Source organism: Bufo gargarizans, chromosome 1, assembly GCF_014858855.1.
Source record: "Bufo gargarizans isolate SCDJY-AF-19 chromosome 1, ASM1485885v1, whole genome shotgun sequence".
Lineage (NCBI taxonomy): Eukaryota > Metazoa > Chordata > Amphibia > Anura > Bufonidae > Bufo > Bufo gargarizans.
Genome location: NC_058080.1, coordinates 222117433 through 222131852, shown reverse-complemented (window position 1 = coordinate 222131852; position 14420 = coordinate 222117433). Strand labels below are relative to the sequence as shown.

Sequence of the window (14420 nt, the reverse complement as noted above, 5' to 3'; positions counted from 1 at the left end):
TTTTACGGACTGTATGCGGAACCATTCATTTCAATGGGTCAGCAAAAAAAAAATAAAAATAATGGAAGTTACTCCGTGTTCCGCATTCCATATGTCTCTTCCGCAAAAAAATAGAACATGTCCTATTATTGTCTGCATTACGGACAAGGATAGTACTGTTCTATTAGGGGCCAGCTGTTCCGTTCCGCAAAATACAGAATGCACACGGACGTCATCCGTATTTTTTGCAGATCTGTGTTTTTTTGTGGACCGCAAAATACATACGGTCATGTGCATGAGCCCTAAGGCTGAGTTCACACTTCAGTTATTTGGTCAGTTATTTCCATCAGTTATTGTGAGCCAAAACCAGTAGTGACGCCTACTCAGAGATAATGTATAAGAGAATGATTTGTCCCTATTCTGTGTTTTTTACCAGAACCTGGTTTTGGCTCACAATCAGGGCTCATTCACATGACCTTATGAATGGGTCCGTTCTGCAATTTTGCGGAACAGGTGCGGACTCATTAATTTCAATGTTGTTTTGCTCCTCAGCTCTGCAAAAAATATAAAGCAGGTCTTATTCTTGTCCGCAATCGCGGACAAGAACAGGCATTTCTATAATGGGCCGTTCAGCAAATTGTGAACTCGGCCTCATTATGTAGACATCTCTATGGTATCCAGATGCATCATGTTTTTCCACAACTATAGTCTCGGATGGAAAACAAACCAAAAAGGTTGCTTACTGCAGAAAAGCTGCTGTGTGTATTGCACCAATTTACTTTAATGGGTCTGTGTGCTATGCGGGTTCAGTGAGGAGAATACATTGATGTCTGAATCAGAATTGTGTATCTAATGTCAAACATTTGTGACAGAAATCATGGCTAGAAGGAATATAAAATGTGGTCACCTGTAATAGTACACTGCAAAACCCCCAAGTCCTAGTACAAGGAGGAGAACCACCAATGAAACACTAATCGTGATGTTGCGAATCTTCAGTTGTGCACTGTGCTTCTCCCACCAAATCAGGTCATAAGTCTGACATCGTTCTCCAAAATATCCTGCAATACAACTGGAATACAGTGCACAGACTTAGAAATACCTGCACAAATACCTACTGCACAGTTTAGGTTTTATTTACACAATAACGAGAGATCACTGTAACAATAGTAAGAATAATAAAAGTAACAATAAGATACATGTCCACATTTTTCATACCGGATTCATATGAAAAAAATATGTTTTTGCTTTACTAAAAGAGCTATTTCAAATGCTATAGCGAGGTACAGTACAGTATTTTGATTGTTAGGCCAACAGTGCCACCTATTGGCCACATTGAAAATACATAATAAAGAATCCCTAAATAAAGTGTTAAAGTTTTCTACACCTTGTGCACCTAACTTCCCTGTTATCATTTTTTGTAATAATTATATATCAGCCCCACAGTGTATAGATTCTAAAGCGTTATAAACCTCCAGGACTCCAGGAACCTATTTGGTCCCTAAAACAGTAAAAAAATAAAATAAAGTATATTACAAAATGTTATAGTAGGGCATTTAATAGTTTGAAACAAAGTTGTAGAAAAGGTTAGTTACTCTAAATATAAAAATCGTACTATTAAATAAATTGAGATGACAAAGTAGATACAGATCATGTGATATCACCAGATATGAAATTCACGATTAGATATTAACGGAAAGCTACTCTAGTAATTGATATAATCACTAAGAAGTCTTCCTGCTGTACTGCCAAGTTCATCACATTTACATATCAGGATCCAGAGACTTTGGAAAAGGCCTCGTCTATTTACTGTAGTTACCATATGTCCTTTCCTTAGACTGCTGGGTGACAATCTCTAGCATTACAACTGCTTCACCCTGCTTTTGTAGAATTTTCGTTGCTTAGTTATGACGATTTACTCATATCTTGTTGTTTTTTTTATTGGAAAATGATCTTTCAACGTTGCTCATTTTCTAGGCCCATTAATTATAATAATCATCATCATCATCATAATCATCATCATCATCATCATCATCAAATCTAATCCTACACTAGTAATTTGCAGTACTTACATACAGCCGTATTCGTCCAGATCCGGGAAGTATCTGCATTTGCCGCGGTAACAGAAGTGATCATGGGAAGCAGGACAGTCCTGTGTGTGACTTTTTCCAGATGTGTCATTTACTGTCGTATTAACAGTTGCGAATGGCTCTGAAAAATTATCCATATGTATATAGGTTTTACATGGCATCATTACAGTATGAACAAGGTGTTTCAGGAGTATAGTACCTGTACAGCTATACCTATATGACATCATAAGATACGGATGTAGCTGAATTGTCCACTTACCCATCAGGATAGCGAAGCATAATAAAAATTATGTCTCCTCCATATCTAGTGATTTGGATTTCTTATTTTTTATTTTGGACTAAGTTCATGTATAACCCTTAGGGCTCATTCAGACGGCCGTATGCTATCCGCAAAAATGCGGATCAGTTTTTTTGCGGATTAGATGCTGACCCATTCACTTCTATGGGGCCCTTTTCTATTCCACAGTTCCGCAAAACAAATGAAACATGTCCTATATTTGTCCGTGAAAATCTGGACATGCCCCCATGGAAGCCTATGGGTCCACAAAATAACTGAATGCTATCTGTTTTTTGCGGATCTGCAAAAAAAACGGATAGAATTCAGTATTTTTGCGGAAAGCATACAGCCGTCTGAATGAGCCCTTATACATTAATAGATTGCCCATGTTGCAGTCCATAAACCACTGATCCGGGAAAAAAAGATGGATGCGGTCCATATTCCCTCCACATTTAGGACCATTGACTTCAATGCAGTCCGCATTTTGTGGACAAGTATAGGACATGTTCTATATTTTGGCGGAACAGACATTTTGCGGACATAGTCTATCTTCTTGTGGAACGGACATACGTATGTAGAAAGCACATGGATCATTATTGTGCTTCCCACATCCTTATGCCCGTTCCACTAAAAGATAGACTATGTCCGCAAAAAGTGGACCATGGTTCCATTGAAAATAACGGGTCTGCAAATGCGGACAGCACATGGACTGCACCCGGTCATGTGCATGGAGCCTGAAGGATTTTAAGGATTAAGTGGCAGGATTTATACAGGGTTCTGCAGCTGGAATTGTCATCTGTAGTGCCAGTTGGGGTTCTTTCAGACATTGTAGATTTGATGTAGATTTCATGGCAGATTCCACTCCAATATCCACATAGAATCCAATGACAATCCATCACCAATGCAGGTGAATTTGAATTCTATAACTCCATTTACTGTGGATTCTACATGGAGGTTGGTGGATTAGCCCAACACGTGAACAGCGGTACATGAAACCGCACATGCGCAGTCGAAATTTGAGTGTCAGCATCGGACTTCTGCCTCAGATCCTCTCGTAAACGTGTTGGATTTGCTACAGGCAGTATTTAAGCTAGCTCTTTTTTTGAAGAGACCATTTGGACTATAGACAGGGGCAATTTCAGAATACAGAACTCAACCTTTTTGAAGTTTTAGCAGTTTTTATTCTTTAAGGCTCCATTCAGATGTCCGTAACGTGTTTTGTGGATCCACGGAACCGCAAAACACGGACAGCGGCAATGTGCGTTCTGCATTTTGCGGACTGCACATTGCCGGCACTAATAGAATATGCCTATTCTTGTCCGCAATTGCAGACAAGAATAGGACATGTTCTATTTTTTTCGAGAACGGAATTGCAGACCCGAAGTGCGTGTCCGCAATTCTGTATCCGGGCAGCACATCATGCTGCCCCATAGAAATGAATGGGTCCGCAATGCGGAACGAAATTGCGGACGTTTGAATGGACCCTAAAATGGTTGGTTTATAGAGCTTACCATCATTCACTTTTAGGGGAGAAGAACAGCAGTCTCATCATCCACTGAGGACAGAATAACATCTACTAAATGACACCCTATATAATGCACACACTATCATATCTCACTCTCATCCTGAAAATGGGCTATAACTATGTAGTTCAATATATATAAAACACATACATAATTTATAATACCGAAAGGACTGCACTTAACGTACCCAAGATACCCCACGAGCTGAAAACAGAGCTCTAGAGAGAAGAGGAACGAGGCTAAGTGCAAGGAATTAGTTACAAGATACAGAGAAAACGCAGCCCCAAAGACGGAACGACTCTTAATATGATCATAGAACAACAGGAATAATAATATTACACTTAATCACTGAGTGAAATGATGTCTGCTTATTAAATTAGTAAATTTGATTATTTCATTGTAATTGGAATTGCAGTGAGTTCGGCTTCTCTAATCCCCAGCAATCAGCTATTGGGGGAAGGAGAGTCGTGTCACAATGGCCATCCATGTCATTCATGCAGACATATCCCTGGTCACCTGGATACATTCACGGCCTACACTAGCACAATGGCCTTTCTATTGGGTTAACCCTTCTGGTTCTTTTCATTGGCAATGGTTCTGCAGCTGAGACTACATATTCTACCTAATACTTTGTGATGAGTTCTACTTTAAAGTGGTAATTTATTATTATTATATTTTTTTTTAATTTAAAAAGGCTCAGATTAGGTTTTAAAAAAAGAAATAATATTCACGTCGGCAATCTCCTCTCTGTCTGAATCCTTTCCTGTTTGTTGAGATGGACCCGGAAGGAGAGACCTGCACAGACCTGGGAAGCATCGGAACAGGAGTAGGAAGGAACAGTGATCCCAGTATTGCTTCTTTTATTTTATTTTTTCAACCTAATTTGAGCCTTTTTGCAAAAAAGTTTTACCCACCGTACAACCCCTTTAAATGTGATTACACAAATGGACGTTAAGTGGAAAATGACAGGACTATAGTTGGAGACATATGAAAAGCTTATTAAATATGTAACAATACTTTGGCTCCAGAGTAAGATTTCCCCGGTTAACCAACATTCCTATCGGCACTTAGTATTCTCAGCGCCATGCAGATAGCTGTAATTCCAGGAAACACGTCGTCATATGTACAGGTGTAATGGGCTCTAGTGTGTGTGCCTTCACTGATACCCACTGACAGTTCATACATCACAGTGTCTGGGGTGGCAGCAAGATGGGGTATGCTATAATAAGCAGAGAAATCCTGACAGGGACCCTATCCAGTCAGTTTTAGTAATCATTTGTATTCCCCAAAGAATAATTCTAGTGCATCTTTTCTTAGAACGATGCTTTGTTCCACTCCTCCATTATTCCTACTGGACTCATGTGGACTGTAAGGTGTTACCATTCGCCTTGCGACACGTCTGACGCTGTCAACCCTGACTGGACAATGATTTCAGTATTTAGGGACCCACTCCTTTTACAATGGGAATGGTGACACCCTGTTGTCAGTTTAGACATACAAGTATCGGAGGAATAACAGAGGAACAGGTACAATACAATCATTTACCAATGTAGACTTATGAATGCTTCTCTGTCAAGTAATCTTCCTTTGCGCGTTCACTTTTGGCCCATGTAAAGAGTCCTTTAGTCATGTCAGAGGACTCTGCGTGTGGGGAATGATACTGCCATATCCTAGCACTATGTGTACATATAATATGTGTTCATGTCTGTAATGGAGTATGTAATAATATATCAGGGAGATTTATCAAACTGGTGTAAAGTAGAACTGGCTTAGTTGCCCATAGCAACCAATCAGATGCCACCATTTTATAAGGTGGAATCTGATTGGTTGCTATGGGCAACTAAGCCAGTCCTACTTTACACCATTTTGATAAATCCCCCCATAGTTTCCCTTTGAACAGAGCTTGTTTCTCTGCATGGTGACAAGGATTATCTTATGTTTTAATAAATGAGAAATGTTTACATAAAATTCTGGATTTAGGGACAATACTAAATAAAATGTAAGGACATAGATTTACTCAGTTTAGTTAGCATCAGTTTACATGTATTCCCTAAAAGGCTACAGATTCGTAAAAGGCAAATAAATCAAAGCATTTTCTGCCTAAACCTGCTTACATCTAAGTGTCATCTCCTTGACCCTCATGACTATTCAACAGGACCAGTTATCGGATGGGTTTAACAACTGGGTCACTGTTGATTTGAGCTTTGAATTCATTCTAATGATTTCCAATAAATCTATGTACTTCTTCCATTTGTGTCCCTTTTCTTAAACAGCTGGCATAGGAAACCGAGAGAAATGCAGATATAAGCAGTGAAGATTTTTGGCTTTAGCCATTGATCCGAAAGCAGGGACGGCGAGTGTGATACCCTATGAGATTACGGCCATTTGTTACACGCTGTGCAGGCATACATTTAGACATCAAAAAGTAAGAAGTCATTTCTATTCCCATAACGTGCATACGAAATGACCACAAATATAGGAAAAGCTCAATTATTTGGGAATGAACGCAAGACATGTTATCCTGGATGTACTAATGCAAGTGAAGCAACATAAAGGTATGTGAATAACCACACAATGTCATAGACATTGTGAGGATTTCTTAAAACTGCTTTAGGGCTCATTCATACAACCGCGTGAAGCCCGTGCCCGTGCTGTGGACCGCAAATTGCGGTCCGCAATGCACGGACACCAACTGTGGCCCAACCGCATGGGGATCATGGACCCATTCACTTGAATGGGTCCGCGATCCCTCCTTTCCGCAAAAAGATAGAGCATGTGAATGGGTTCGCATCCGTGATGCGGAATGCACATGGAACGGTGCCCGTGTATTGTGGATCCGCAAATGTGGTCAGCAATACGGCAACGGGCAGCACACGTTCGTGTGAATGAGCCCTTAGGCTGTTTTCACACGGTAAGGCCTTTTGCACACGGCCATGTGTCCCCCATGGCCTATTGTGGCCCGCATACGGCGGGTCCGCAATACAAGGGACACCGGCCATATGCATTCCGAATCATGGATGCAGACCCATTCCGCAAATCCGGAGATGACGTGCGGAACGGAACGGAGTGCTTTCGTGGGGTTCCGTTCCATGCTTCCGTTACGCAAAAAGATAGAATTATTTGTGGGATGGACGGATCGTGGACCCCATTCAAGTGAATGGGGTTGCGATCCGCATGCAGCTGCCCCACGGTCGGTGCCCATGCATTGCGGACCGCAATTTGCGTTTCGCAGCACGGGTACGGCCATCACACGTTTGTGTGAAAGAGACCTTAGTGTTTGATCAGTGTTTGGTCAGGCATTTTTATGATGAGCCAGAACCAGTGGTGGATCCTACACAAAGGTAAGGTATAATGGAAAGACCTGCACCTGTTCTTTGATCCACTCCTGGTTTTGGGTCACAATAACTGATGGAAATCACTGACTAAACACTGACTGTGTGAAAGCGGCCTTATGCCTCATGCACACGACAGTATTTTTTTGCGGTCCGCAAAAAGGGGTTCCGTTGTTCCGTTATCCGTGTCCGTTTTTGTTTCCGTGTGTCTTTCTTTATTTTTGGAGGATCATCAGACATGAAGGAATGTTAAAAAAAAATCGAAGTCAAGTTTGCCATGCAAATGATAGGAAAAAGACGGACGCGGACGACAATCTTGTGTGCCTCCGTGTTTTTTCACAGACCCATTGAATTGAATGGGTCCGCGAACCGTTGTCTCTGAAAAAAAATAGGACAGGTCATATTTTTTTCACGGACTGGAAACACGGATCACGGACGCGGAAGACAAACGGTGCATTAGCCGAGTTTTCCACTGACCCATTGAAAGTCAATGGGTCTGCAGAAAATCACGGAAAACGGAACAACAGACACGGGACACAACAACGGTCGTGTGTATGAGGCCTTATCGTGACAGCAGGGTGATGCAAGAAGTAACTTAAATTCTTAGACTGCAAGGATTAGTTTAGTAAACTAATTAAACTATTATCTCAAGAATTTCAAAAACAACGTTGAAACCGTGTAACTAGAAAGACTAGACAGATTAGGTAAGTCGCCGGAGTCTGTCCTGTCTCTGGGCATTAGAATTCAAACACATTTGAATATTTTTTGGGAAAAAGTTAATCCAGAGGGTGAACACTGGAGGTACTGTATCATAGAATATCTCGGCACTTCACGGTGGCTCAGTGGTTAGCACTGGGGTCCTAGGTTTGAATCCGACCAAGGACAACATCTGCATGGAGTTTCTATGTTCTCCGTGTGTTTGCGTTGGTTTTCTCCGGGTACTCCGGTTTTCTCCCACACTCCAAAGACGTACTGATAGGGAACTTAGATTGTGAGCCCCATTGGGGACAGTTGTATGCTAATGTCTGTAAAGCGCTGCGGAATATAGTAGCGCTATATAAGTGACTATAATAAATGAAAATAAATAAATATGATGCAGCTAGTGTCAATGGATCAGTGTGCTTCATTAAAATGACGTAAATCGACTAGACAGCTTTCAAATTGTGCAGCAAAATGAAGGCTAGACCTGTCATTACTGCCTCACACATACGATCCGAGGAGAATGTCCTTCCAGACTAGAAGGAGTCAGTCAGTATGGAAATGCTTGCTCCTGTGCAGCTTTTGTAGTAAGTGACGTAGGGATCTATCCCAGAACTGATGATGAACACTCCAAATATACCAGCTAGCCCAAAGCACATTATCTAATATATAAAGCTGAGTGTATGTATGTGTATGTGTGTATGTCCGCATAAGGAATCCGCACCGTCAAATTTACAATCACGAAATTTGACACAGAGGTACATCAGGTTTTAGAGGGGAAGGTTTTAGGGTCCATTCACACGTCCATAATTAGGGTCCGCATTCGTTCCGCAATTTGCGGACCCTTTCACTTTTAATGGGGCTGGAACGGATGCGAATATGGAATTTCAGTATCCGCATCTTCGGGATCCGTTTTTTTGGGATCCGCAAATCCGTTCCTGAAAAAATAGAACATGTCCTATTCTTGTTCGCAATTGCGGACCAGAAAAGGCATTTTCTATTATAGTGTCTGTGATGTGCAGTCCGCAAATTGCGGATCGCACATATCAGGTGTCTGTGTTTTGCGGATCCGCAAAACACTTACGGACGTGTGAATGGACCCTTAGACTGGGTCTCAGCTCTCTAGCACATACCGTTCCTGAGATATTCCCAAAAGAATGCAAATATGGCAAATCACATGACCTACATTAGCCAATAGAATCCTGCAGGTCTTTCTCTTTTTTATCCCAACTGGTCACATACACGGTCACATGTTCCTTATCAGCCAATAGAAGCTCGCAGGTCCTTAGTCTCCACATACACACAATTTTACACCAGGTTTCCATAACAACCCAGCCATTTTTCTTCACTGCTGTAGTTCAGCTTTAAAGGGGCAGGGCGCTGTGGATGACACTGTTAAGGGAGCGGAGTGCTGTGGAAGTTACAGTTCAGGGGCAGGTAGGGTGGCCATTCAGGCCACTCTCAAAAAATCGACTTAAAAACTCTGCCCCCAGGTCCCACTAAGTCACGCCCCTACCCAGTTAGGCCCCACCCCTCCCACTTCACAGACGACAGGGATTGAAAAAATGAAGGTAAAAATTAACTTCTGTCAACTGCAGGGGTGGGAGGGAGGGTGACTTACTCCCTGCAGAATACACTCAGACAGCACTGTGCTGCTGTCTGAGTGTGAGCTGTTCAAAAGGACATCCCTGTGTCCGTCCAGGCCCTGCGCCAGACAGAGGACAGGGAGTCTGAAAGCCGGACTATCCGGCCTAAAACCAGACCTCTGGCCACCCTAGGGGCAAGCGCTGTGGAGTTCACAGTTAAGGGGATGGTCCGCTATGGAGGTCAGTGTTAAGGGGCAGATTGCTTAAGAGGCCACTGTTAAGGGGACAGGGTGTTGTGGAAATCACTGTTAAGGAGATGGGGTACTGTGGAAGTCACTAATAAAGCGGCGGGCGCTGTGGAGGGCACTGTTAAGGGGGCAGAATGCTGTGGAGGTCACTGTTAAAGGGGCGGGCGCTGTGGAGGTCTCTGTTAAGGGGGCAGGGAACAGTGGAGGTCACAGTAAAGGGGACGGTCCACTATGGAGGTCAGTGTTAAGGGACGGGGTGTTGTGGAGGTCGCATTTTAAGGGAACGGAGCTCTGTGGAGGTCATTGTCAGGGGCGGGTTTTGTGAAAATCCCTGTTACCGAGATGGGGTACTGTGGAGGTCACTAATAAAGGGGCGGCCGCTGTGGAGGTCACTGTTAAAGGGGAGGGTGCTGTGGATGTTACTGTTAAGGGGGCAGGCCGCTCTGGAGGTCACTGTTAAAGTGACGGGGTACTGTAGATGTTACTGTTATAATGGATAGTGTTGATATCTTTTATCGACACACACAAACAAATGAAATAGATAAAATATACACGTGCGAAGTCGGGTCCTTCTGCTAGTTTATCATAAATGTAGACTGTGCAAAATAGGTAACTCTCAGCCCCAACTTTACCACTGCCTAATCTCAAATTACTGATAAATATTCTTTTGCTCAATGCAACTTCAGAACAAGTGGCAGAAAGACTAAAAGGCAATTCCATAGACTGCTCTTGTGACTAACACTTATTTTATAGGCAGCTAAGCACTCTTATGGCAATTGGGGTGAACAAAGTTAAATAAGTAGACCTGCAATATTTTACCAAAGACACTGTAGGGGGAGTAGGTGTAGACAGTGTTATGAAAGCAGGGGTAGGATGGAGTAGGTACTGTAGCAGAGGTAGGAGAGTAGCTCTCCTTAAAAAGACCGTCTCTGAGTGGAGACTCACTGGTAGTGCTCCAAGGAATGGAGACTTATTGGCAATGCTCCATAGGAAAACAATATGCAAAGTGGTATCTCTTGAGAAAAGAGAACATTTGTGGGAGCCACTTCCACAAGGTGGCACTAAGAAGATGGCTGTCTTTTCTAAGGTTAGAGAGAAAAGGCGTGGCAATTCATGAGATTGGAGTACAATATTGCAGTACAATACTTGAAAGCCAGTAGATCATCTTAATTCGTGTCAACCAGGGGATCTCTAGCAACACAGCCAAGCAACATTAAATTCATTTGTGCAGCTTTGTAAATGACCGATTCTCACTTACCAGTGCACTCAAGACCATTTCCCAGAAAACCTTCCATGCATCTGCAGATATAACCGCCCTCCATATTAATACATTCTGCTCGGTATGGGTCGCAAGCAGCAATGTGTAAAAAAAGGCATTCATCAATATCTGAAAGGACAAAAAAAATGACAGTACAATAAATAGACATTATGGGGGTCATTTATTATGGAAAGTACTTTTTTGGCGTACTTTTGTTTCAGATTTGGTTGCCACCACTTGGCGGTGGCGCCTAAAAGGGGGATGTGGCGTGGGCGGGGAAGGGGGCAGGGAGCAGGCCATCTGATTTCATAATTTTTTACACCTGTTTTTGGCTTAGAAAATGACTTAAATCTACGCCAGCAAGGAAGCTGGTGTAGATTTTAGCAAGTCGCACAGCCACCAGTCAAGTGCCTAAGTTATGTAGAGACTGGCACCTCTAGATAACTAAGGAGCATCAAGCGGACATGGACTAAGACCGGCATCTAAATCGCCGGTCTTAGTAAATGTCCCCCTATGTGTGCACTCAAGCATTCAACACTGTGACACAAGATAATCATTTTCTCAACACTCATTTAAAAATTCCACTCAAAATACTAAAGTGTTTCCTCTACATTAACAGCAAATGTCTTATAGTGTAGTATAAGCTTAAAAACTCAGGAGGTGACGGGTGGAATATGGTTGTGGCTTTTTACCCTCTAGTTTCCAGCTTACTACTAGAAATGTTAGGGTTTGTGTGGAAGTTGTTTTTATCAGTAGGCAGTTGAAGGGAGGAAAATTACTTAAAAAGTCATAATACACGGCGAGTGCATGATAAGTATAGAAGAACTCGCATTACTTGGTGTTTACATTCCGCGCATAGAACATTTTATTGATTTGTGCTGCATTTGAAAAGAAATATCACTTATGAATGTGTGATATAAAATTATGAAATTACCTGTCTCACACAATATTTATTATCTTTAGTAGTTTTACTAAATTCTGCCAAAGATGTTTCCAACAGACCAGCCCAGACCAGTTACATGCTGTAATATTCTATGATCTTATGCAAAATATGTATGTTGCAATATATGCAATACATAATTAAAAGCAAATACAAATATAACAGCCAGATAAGTAACTATTTAAATGGAATCAGGGGATACTATATCTCCTTATGGAGAGTGCTTAATCAACATGTGGAGTCTTATAGGCCAGGCACCGCTCCTGGAATTCTGAGAAGAGGGTATGCAAATAAGCTCTAAGCAAACTCTGCCTCTTCTGCTATCAATTATCCTATAAGTCAATGTTCGACCTTTTAAAGGGCCTGGAGACATGACATATTTAAATAGAAAGTTTTATCAGAAAATAACATTACTATATACATTTTGTACTTAATTTCATGTAACTATCCATATAAAAAAAATATCTTTAATACGCACACTAACCACCAGAGCACACAATAACCTTTGTTATGTAGAATGTGGGACGGTCAAATTAGGGTGATTAAAAGATATGATTGTAATGGTTATAAGTAGAGATGAGCGAATAGAAGTTGACGAAGTGGAATTCGATCCGAATTTCAGGAAAAATTCAATTTGCAACGAATGCGAATTTCCTCGCGCTGTGTGGTAACGAATCACAATTTTTCCTAAAATAGCGGCTACACGTGTGAGGACATAAGGCAAGGAACTGTGGGAAGGCAGGATGACCCATAATGCATTGCATGTAGCCAATCAGCAGCCAGCGAGCCCTGTGATGTCACAGCCCTATAAATACGGCGGCTATCTTGGATTCAGACATTTTCCAGCGTTCAGAGTGCAAGGATAGACGTGAGAAGGCATTAGGGACAGCAATAGGAAAAACTTCATTGTGACAAAAAAATTAAATAACTGAAAAAACGATTTATAAGTGCAGGGAAAAAAAAGGGAGGAATAATTTCACAGCATCTTAGTGCAGGGAGAGACGTCAGAAGGTGCTAGGGACAGTGCTAGAAAAGCGATTTACAAGTGCAGGGAAAGACTATTTGGGGATCCAAATAGCCATTATACAGCTCTGTCATTCCAGCAATTTGTTTTTGGGGTGCAAGTGCTATGTTGAAAAGCCTTTAGTGGCTTATATCTGTGGAAAAATAAAAATATATACGCAGTTCACTTCTGCTTCTGCAGCTATATGTGTTGAAAGCGTTTAGTGGCGTATTTCATTACAAAAAGAAAAATATATTCTCCGTTCACTTCTGCAGCTATATGCGGTAAAAGCGTTTAGTGGCGTATTTCAGTAGAACAAAAAATATATATACGCAGTTCACTTCTGATGAAAGCATTTAGTGGTGTATTTCATTACAAAAAGTATATAAAAATATATACTCAGTTCACTGTTGCAGATATTTGTGGTAAAAGTGTTTAGTGGCCTATTTCAGTACAAAAAGAAAAATATATTCTTAGTTCACTTCTGCAGTTATATGTGGTAAAAGCGCTTAGTGGCCTATTTCAGTATAGAAAGAAAAATATATACAGTATGCACTTCACTGTTGCAGTTATTTGTGGTGAAAGCGTTTAGTGGCCTATTTCAGTACAAAAAGAAAAATATATTCTCAGTTCACTTCTGCAGTTATATGTGGTGAAAACGTTTAGTGGCCTATTTCAGTACAGAAAGAAAAATATATTTGTCGCTTTTAGGGGTGTTTTAATTTGCTTTTATTCTATTTAGTTCAGCTAAAAGTATGTCAGACAGAGAAGTGCCAGGCCATGCACAGAGGAGTGGCAGAGGCCTAAATATTTCTGCCGCATGCAGAGGTCGCAGCAGAGTGAGGAGGTGTGGCAGCAGGAGTCACAGAGAGAGGCCTGAGCTCCCGGTGTCATCTAGCAGTTATGTCTTGATCAGCAACCCAGCGGTTCTTGATTGGTTAACTCGGTCATCCACTTCATCCCAAGTGACATCAGACAGCCCCAGCTAACAGTCGGTGGGTTCGTCAGACACAACCCTTAGATGGCATTCCCCGAGAGCAGGCCCTGTGCCCTTACCTGTCCTCAACCTGCCTCTGTTCTTTGCTGTTCCCTCAGCCACAGAAGTATTGTATTCTGTGGGCTCAGCTCCACCATAGAGCGAGGACGAGGTACTAGAAGACAGTCATCAGCTACTGCCCAGCCAAGATCTGGAGGAGACATCCGCCGCTTCCTCGGCAGGCAGGTAGTGATGAGGAGAGTGGCGTGGGAGGTGGTGTTGCGAGCCGTCAGGCTCCTGACCCAGAGACCGCTGAGGAGGACATCAGTGATGTGCAAACACTACTCGATGATAATGAAGTCGATCGCACTTGGGAGCCAGGTGCAGAAGGGGCTTCATCATTATCAGGAGAAGAGGGTGGCAGCTTGCCCGTTAGGCAGCGGCTGAGCCAGCAAGGTGGTAGCATGGCTGGGAGTCAGCAGGGTGGCAGCAGTGGAAGGTCGGGAGCCAAA

The 14420-nt window shown here is 42.2% G+C and overlaps 1 protein-coding gene across 2 annotated transcripts in view; it reads right to left on the bottom strand.

The window, feature by feature from the left end:
- Nucleotides 1-14420, bottom strand: part of EGF (epidermal growth factor) — a 163516-nt gene that overhangs the window by 24224 nt on the left and 124872 nt on the right. For both annotated transcript variants that reach the window (XR_006386790.1, XM_044268240.1), the window contains exons 17-19: nt 10990-11118; nt 2049-2187; nt 887-1048 (exon numbers count right to left, since the gene is read on the bottom strand). Coding sequence is in view for 1 of the 2 variants with exons in the window: in XM_044268240.1 (XP_044124175.1) it covers nt 887-1048; nt 2049-2187; nt 10990-11118 (430 nt within the window). In the remaining variant the exon portion in view is untranslated. The remainder of the gene's footprint in view (nt 1-886; nt 1049-2048; nt 2188-10989; nt 11119-14420) is intronic.